Source organism: Ursus maritimus, unplaced genomic scaffold, assembly GCF_017311325.1.
Source record: "Ursus maritimus isolate PB19 unplaced genomic scaffold, ASM1731132v1 scaffold_14, whole genome shotgun sequence".
Lineage (NCBI taxonomy): Eukaryota > Metazoa > Chordata > Mammalia > Carnivora > Ursidae > Ursus > Ursus maritimus.
Genome location: NW_024423786.1, coordinates 12,472,607 through 12,480,809, shown reverse-complemented (window position 1 = coordinate 12,480,809; position 8,203 = coordinate 12,472,607). Strand labels below are relative to the sequence as shown.

The following is an 8,203-nucleotide window of genomic DNA, read 5'->3' as shown; positions in this document are numbered from 1 at the left end:
TTGCACTTACAGTCCTTGAAAATATTTCCTAGACATCATTCTATATCAGTTCATAGAGAATTTCCTCATTTGTTTTTATAGCTGCATAATATTCCCTTTTGGGGCCATACTATAGTTTTTTAAATCAGTTCCCTCTTGATAAACACTTGTGGCTTCCCATCTTTTGCTATTACCAAAAATGTAGGAAAGGATTTTTATTCCATGCTGAATCTCCTAGAGTCTTGAAGGCTTTCTGCATAGAGCCGATTGCCAATAAACAATTGTAAAAAGAATGATGAGTTAACCAACGTTAATGAGTGAAGGAGGGGTGGTAGGGAGCCCAAAGGCAGCTCCCAGGTACGAGGTGCTGCAGGGAGGCTCCAGCAGGTGGCGCTGCAGGCGGTAGACGCGCCTGGCCGGACGGGCCACGTCGCTCTTGCCGTGGGCGCCGACGGTGGCGCGGGGACGAGCGTGTGGGGTAGGGCGAGTCATATGACCCGCTCGGCTTCCTGGCTTCGGCCGCCGCCGCCCGCCCGTGTCCGCCAGTGGTGCGCCGCGGCCCCGAGGAGCCGTTGAGGGGTCCGGGCTGAGGCCCGCTCGTGTGGGAGCCTTCGCTGCTGCTGTCCTCCCGCCCGCCCGTCCGTTCACCCTCCCGGCCGCCATCATGCTGGCGCTCATCTCCCGCCTGCTGGACTGGTTTCGCTCGCTCTTCTGGAAGGAGGAGATGGAGCTGACGCTGGTGGGACTGCAGTACTCGGGCAAGACCACCTTCGTCAATGTCATCGCGGTGAGTGCCGCCCGCTCACCCGCCCGGGCAGCCGCAGCCCGCGAGTCCGGCCCGGCGCTTGCCCGAAGGCCCGGGTTGGGGCTGCCCTCCGCGCGATGGGGCGACTGGGACGAGGAGAGGAGGCAAGCCATTCCTGTCACCTCCGCGGGGACCGGGGTTTGGAGTTCCCGCGTGTTGGTGCCTGAGGGGTAGCGCTGAGATGGGCAGCCGAAGGTTTAATTCCATTTAGTCACCTTCTACAGAAGGCTAGGTCCCCAGTGCGGCCGGGACTTGGGAAGGGTAAAATCGGCCTTTTCGAGTTTTTAAGGGTTGGGTTCCCTTCGGGTTTGCTCTGTGGGGGCACCTGCAGGCTTAACTCCAGCCTGTCACTTCCCCGAAGGGTGGGATTTGGCGAGCTGTCAGTCCCGTGAGAAAGCGTGAGACTCCAGGGCGTCCCTCAAGTAGCCACTCGGGACGGAGAGCCCCGTCGTGAGGAAAGCAGGAGACCCGTGTGGGCTCCTGCCCGAATTCCGTGGGCAGTATGTTCCCTGTAATTTAGTTATTGGTTTTCAGTCGTTCCCCTAGGGGCGGAGATCAAGTTCGTGGCTGCTGGGCTCGCTGGTAGAAACTGGGGAGAAACCCTTCCAGCCCGTCCGGTCCACTGTAGTCCGCAGCATTTATTTAGCCAGGCAGTTAGGGGTTTCTGCTTTTCCAAGAGCCAGTAGTCGGAAAAGATGGATCTGTAGTCACTCAACTTCCTTGAAAAAGGAGGGGTTGATCTTTTATGAGGGTGTTTCTTGCTTGAAAGGGAGGGGAAGAGACTGGGCAGGAACATAGTTTATTCCAGGCCCAGGAAATGGGTGTCTAGGAGGGAAGTTGCCCTGGGAACCTGTATACAATGTGGTGTTTATTCAGCAGTGATTGAGTGGAAGGATGATTATTAAATTTTGCTTGGGTGGTTAGTTGGGGAAGGAATAAGACAGAAAGATTCTCTTCAATTTTAATTTAGAGGCTAGGAGTTGATGTGACTCACTTTTCGCTGATAGGTGCTTGTACTTGTCAGGGATAAGCTTTAGAACTATTCTAAAGAGAGATGGCAGCAGTTCTTCCATCTTTTCGATGATGGTTGAAATCCTTATTTCATGTACTAGCTGCCCAACTGGTTTGGTTACAGGAATGATTGAAACACAGCTCCCTTGTGGGAGAAAATATGCAAGGTGTGACTCTTAGTCCTGCAGTAATGGAGCAACAGAGTGAGTAAGAGTTGAAGAAAAAGATTAGCAGAGATCCAGACTTTCTTTGAGGAACATTGTGTATAAGTATAAAAGAAAATTTACCTTCTTGTTTGGCTCCTTTTGTGATACGTTTTTGTTTGTTTGTTTGTTTTTGACTTGAGATGACAAGATTATCTTTGCAACAAGTAGAGTGGAAAGTGTATATGATAGCACTAAAATTAATTTAAAAATTTTGGACTAAATATCCATACTAGAGCTTTTATGTACTTATTTATTTTAAATACTTTGTTTATTTGAGAGAGAGAGAGAGAGCATGAGAGAGAGCGAGCACAAGCAGGGAGAAGGGGGAGAGGGGGAAGCAGACTCCCTGCTGAGCAGGGAGCCCACTGTGGGACTCCATCCCGAGACAAAGGCAGGCGCTTAACTGACTGAGCCACCCAGGCACCCCATACTCGAGCTTTTATATGATATGGAAAAGATAAGACCTTAGTTAACTGTAAATTTTTTGGTTTTCCTTTGAGATAAGAATTGGAGTCTCCTTGTAAACCCTATCCTTTTGACAAGACTGAATTAATATATCGTGGAGAGGTAGGTGTATTACTACAATTGTTGTATTTGTTGCAGAGTAGTTATGCTTGGGAAACCTGAAAAAGTCTAGTAAATCTTTGAAGAACTTCTGAAGGCATAAGCATGAAAATCATGCTTATTATGTTTTTCATAGATGGTGTAGCTTAATATAATGAGCAAGAACTTTGAAGTCAAGGAACTCTGGGTTTGCAATCTGGCTCTGCCACTTAGCAGCCTTGTATCCTCTTTCAGTCCTTGCTTTCTCATCTATTAAATAGCATTAAATAGAGATAATAATAGGTTTCTTAAAGAGTTGTTCTGGGGAGTAAATGAAATGACAGATGTTAAGTGACTAGCACCATGCTGCCCGTATGTAGAAGGGGGTAGGTAAGTGGTAGCTGTTGTTATTTCTAGTGGATACACTTCTTTAATGCAGAAACAGTGTTTTGAAAAATATTCAGAAGGGAATTAGCTGGGGTCATTTCCTTCCTTGAATCTGATTTATCCAAACGTGGGCTCCAGTAGTGGATTTATGGATTGTAGCAAATAATCACATCATGCACCCCCCCACCCCCCATTAAAAAAATTGTATTAGATTATTTTAACAGGAGAGCTTCTGGAACCCTGTTGAACTCAAAGTGAACTAGTGGTTCCACTATTTTTTTTTTTACATTAGACAATTCTTTTTGTATTATAATGATGTGGGTAGGTTTGGCTTAGAAAACTCTGGACTGTAGTTGGTTACAGCCTTTAAGATGCTGAGAAAGAAGAGACCTTGGTAAATTTCACACCTTTTTTTTTTTTTTTAAGATTTTATTTATTTATTTGACAGAGATAGAGACAGCCAGAGAGAGAGGGAACACAAGCGGGGGGAGTGGGAGAGAAAGAAACAGGCTCACAGCGGAGGAGCCTGATGTGGGGCTCGATCCCATAACGCCGGGATCACGCCCTGAGCCGAAGGCAGACACTTAACTGCTGTGCCACCCAGGCGCCCCAATTTCACGCCTTTTAAAAAAAATCTCAGACTCTAACTTAGTCTGTGGTTATTAAGAATATATTGAGGGTGAGGAAAAGGTTAGTAATTAAAGATGATTTTTACAGACTTTTAGATAAAAACAGTGTTTCCAGAATAGTAAATTTAGCCTTACATTAAAAAAAATTAACTGAACTGTTGTTTGTATTTTGTATAAAATGTTTGATTTGTAGACTCAAATACAGATGGGTTGAGTACTTTGTGTCACTTTAGAAAGTAACTTGCGAGGTATGAAAATCTTCAGGGGAAGCCAATTTTCTTTTGGTAAAAATCAACTTTTTGCATAAAATGTGGCTTTCTTTATCTTCTGCCTTAAAAGTTAAGAAAAATTTCAGAAATGTCATTTAACTTAAAAGGTTTGTGAAGCTGAATTATTTATATGTAGGGTTTGGCTCATTCTGAAATTAGGCGTTTTATTTGCAGAAAGATTCATTCCTAAAAATTCATATTCTTGTGGTTTTGAAAATGGAATGATACTTCATTTTATCTAATATTTTTACATAGAGACCCTCAACATACACAGTGTTCTCTCTGTTTTGGATGTTAAAAAAAAACCTCTCTAGTCTTTTCTCATTAGCGTTAGGGAATGAAATATTGCCCATTGCTAAGTATTCAGCAGTTATTGCATAATAAATCATGTGTCCTATATGTGTAATGTATGTTGAGTAATCTTTATTTTTAACGGAGACTCTTACATGGATGGCTTACAGGAATTACTAAGAAATGTTTAATAGGATTTACCAAATTGTTAATGGGCTTAGAGATACAGTGTGTGTTAGAAATGAGTAGTATAAAAGTTTGTCTACATTTTTATGAAGTAGTGATACTAAATTGGTTAATCCAAGGAGAAGTTTATTACTGCTAAGAATTAGGAAAAGGAGATATTTGGAACGATTGGAGAAATTTGAACCTAGAATCTTTTTTTTGTTGTTGTTTTTTTAAGATTTATTTATTTATTTTAGGGGGAGGGAGGGAGAGAGCACGTGCTCTTTAGCATGTGCATGGGGGAGGAGCAAAGGAAGAGCACTTAAAGCAGACTCCCTGCTGAGTGTGGAGCTCCAGCGGGGGCTGGGTCCCAGGACCCTGAGATCATGACCTGAACCAAAACCAAGAGTCAGGTGCTCAACCGATTGAGCCACCCAGGCACCCCAGAATCTTTTTTTTAAGAGTTTGTAGAAACTTTAATTAGTGGTCTAATTTTACTCTCATTTTATAGATGTAGCTAGAAGATCCAGAAAAGTAAGTGAAATTCTTAAGGCAGCTAACTAGTAGCAGAGATAAAATTAGAACCTAGGGCTTGTTCCCTTTCTACTTTTCTGGTCTACCTCTGTAAAGTCCAGCTGAGATTAGAATCATAGAGCTGTGGATTAGGAGATCTTAATCCTTTAAAAATCTTTTAAATGTATTTGTTCATAAATATACTCTTGTTATGAATCTGAATGACATTTTAAACCCAAGCATCTTAAGCATGTTGATTAACGTTTGAGGACTGTTTGTGTGTATGTGTGCGCATATATTTATGTTTGAGGACATGAATTAGGGGAAGGAATGATAATCTTTGTAAAGTAGGAGTAGTTGAATATTATATTATGTTTGGACATATAAATAACTGGCTAACAGGCATTGTTGGGTTACTGAGCTATGTTTATTTTCCTTAAAAAAATAATTCTGGATTTGATCAGAGTGTTTATTACTTAATTACCCTGGAGTAAGAATGGGGAAGATAGTTTTTAAAGAAACTATAATGTGGCTCAAGTCTACAGGTTAGTAAATTTGTAATTTTACTATAGAAATGAGCCTTCCAGTGAGGTGGTGTTCAAATTCACATTAGGAATTGTAGCACATGAGGCATCCTGCCAAGGAGCTTCTCTTCCAGGTTCTTTACCCTCATCCCCATTCCCATTATTTTTGCTCTGCAGACCTAGAATATCAAAAGCCAAATGTTCTCATTAAGAAGTTGTTATAGTGCAATAATCCATTTTAAATTCCTGACTTAGAATATATCTCACAACTTAAAGTGCTTTTTAAACCTTCTCAAAGATAAAGTGGGTGGTCACTGAACATGGGTACAAAATGCATTGAACCCATAAAAACTAGTTACTTAAATATTATTTTTAGAATTTTTTCTGTTTATCAAAATAAGACAGGCTCATTAGTAGAAATTTGAAAAGAATAGTATAAAGTGGAAGAAAACATTGTTGTCTTCACCATCCAAGGTTAACTACTGTCAACATTTCAGAGTATTTCCTTTTTTCCTTTTATTATTATTTTTTTAAAAAGATTTTAAATTTATTTTGAGAGAGAGTACGAGCAGGGTGTGGGGGGGTGGAGAGGCAGAGGCCAAGGGGGAGGCAGGGAGCCCGACAGGAGGCTCAATCCCAGGACCCTGACATCACCACCTGAGCCAGAGTCACCCAGGCTCCCCTATTTATTTATTTGGTTTTTTCTCCTTTTTGTCTTTTTTAAATGAATATATCAAACACCTTTTTAAAAAGTTTTGAGATGCTATCTAGTTTGTTTTAATTATGGTGTATGCATTTTTCTGTATGTAAAACCATTTTAATGCCTTTATAATTTATTCTTTTATGGCGTATCTTGTGGCTGTCCCATAATATATTTGATCATTTCCTCGTTATTGGACATTTGAGTAATTTCCAGAGTTTTGCTGTTGTACATCAGTGTGTTCTGCATTTCCTAAGGATTGAGGTCCAGAGTTACATCCCTGGGTCACAAGATACAAACATATTTCATGTCAAATGGCCAAACTGCTTTCCAGAAAGTAAAGTATGTACTCTTACTGAGAATGTCCTCTGAACAGATTCCATCAGCTAAGTACTTGTCCCTTGTTATTTTTAGGGCAAAACATATTTATTATTTTTAGGGCAAAACATACTTAGTTTTGTTGATAAGTAAAGTAAACCAGCAGTATTTTTAAACTATTCTATTAGGTAATTGCTCTGCTTCTGTGTTTAAGGTTTAAAGACTTATCTATGTTTCAGCAACTACTAAAGACTAAGACTATAGAGAACATAATTCCTTTTTCAATTTTCTTTTTTATTGAATTTTGTGGGCAAGTTATATAAATACAGCTCATTCCCTTTAGCTATCTGGATCTAATTTGTTTTAAACTTAATGGTGGATTGCATTAGGAGTTGTATTCTAGGAATCTGGCATATTTCCACGCAGTCCTTACCTAATCTTGTTCTGTTACAGTGTGATGCTGCTTTTCTTCGGAGGGGGGGTGGTATTTAAAAATTTTCTTTTCTAAATCAGAATCTAAGGAAGTTTGCCAAGTAGGGGTGCCTGGATAGCTCAGTTGGTTCAATGTCCGACTTTTGATTTTTACTCGGGTCATAATCTCAGGGTCATGAGAACCAGCTCCGTGTTGGCTCTGCACTGGGTGTGGAGCCTGCTTAAGATTCTCTCTCTCTCCATCTGCCCTTCTGCCCCCCTACCTGTCTTTCTTAGAGAGAGAGAGAGAAAAGAAAGTTTGCCAAGTAGACCATTTTTGGAGGCTATAGCATATGAATTTTTTAAATAATAACTTGAGTATCATTTATAATTACAAAAGTTGATTCATGTCTTTTGTGCTCATATATGAAAAAAAACTAAGAAAAATATTAACCTGTTTGCTGGTCAAAATTAAATGATAATTTAAGGCATTTAGTTTTTCTATGGTGTGACAAACCAAAATTGGAATCTCTAATTGAATAATTTGAGTTAATTTCTTTCTTCAAAAGTCAAAACACAAGGCTTACATTCTATTGTGCTATTTTTTTTAAAGGTTACAGTGTTTCTTAAATTAGACATTGGGTCTTGTATTTGGATCTGATTTCATAGTTTGTCTAGTTTTACACAGTAGAATAACATTCTTATTTCATATTCCAAAAGGAAATTTTTTTACATTTAAAAAATGTAAGCTTTAGGATTCATTTTTAAATTGTCTCTACGAACACTGTACTTTTAAAAAATTGTAATACTGACAAAATAATTTTAGGTTTCAGGTATCTAAGTAGTGACATTTCTGGTTGAAAATTGAAGCTTTTCCTTCTAAGCTGGGTTAGAAAAACAGTCATTTGTTATTTTAAAAAAACTTGGATGATGATTGGCAAAATGATCCTAAAAATGTCTTTTTTACTAATTTCATTGGTAACAATTACTTTAGATCTACCTAAGTAGTATTACTGTAAGAATATATTTTGAGCCTAAATTTGTTGGCATATAAATGTGTATGAATGAGTTTATTTGGAATATGTTTAAGTGGCTGCATGAGTTAGAATGGCATAGAGGTTAGGAACTGAGAACCAGACTATTAAGGTTCAGCTCTTGACTCTTCTTTGACTTGTCTTATTTTTGGCAAGTTATTTAACTCCTCAGTGTCTGTTTCCTTACATGTAAAATGGGAATAATAGTAGTTTCTACCTCATAGAGTTGTTATGAGTTAATACTTGTAAAACATTTTGAACAGTGTTCAAAACAAGGCAAATAATATGGAAGTGCTTCAAAAATGTTAGCTGCTCGATTACTGTAATGTGCTCTCCTTGAGAGCAGGGATTTGTGTTGCTTTTGTTCACTGATATGGTCTAATTCCCTGAAACAGCGCCTGGCACATACTAGGTGCTC

The 8,203-nt window shown here is 39.7% G+C and overlaps 1 protein-coding gene across 1 annotated transcript in view; it reads left to right on the top strand.

Annotated features, from left to right (window-relative positions):
• The first annotated feature begins 474 nt into the window (after positions 1–474).
• ARL8B (ADP ribosylation factor like GTPase 8B) overlaps positions 475–8,203 on the top strand; it is a 46,405-nt gene continuing 38,676 nt past the window's right edge. Inside the window, exon 1 of the mRNA XM_008697936.2 lies at positions 475–766. Coding sequence (XP_008696158.2) covers positions 644–766 — 123 coding nt within the window. The 5' untranslated portion in view covers positions 475–643. The remainder of the gene's footprint in view (positions 767–8,203) is intronic.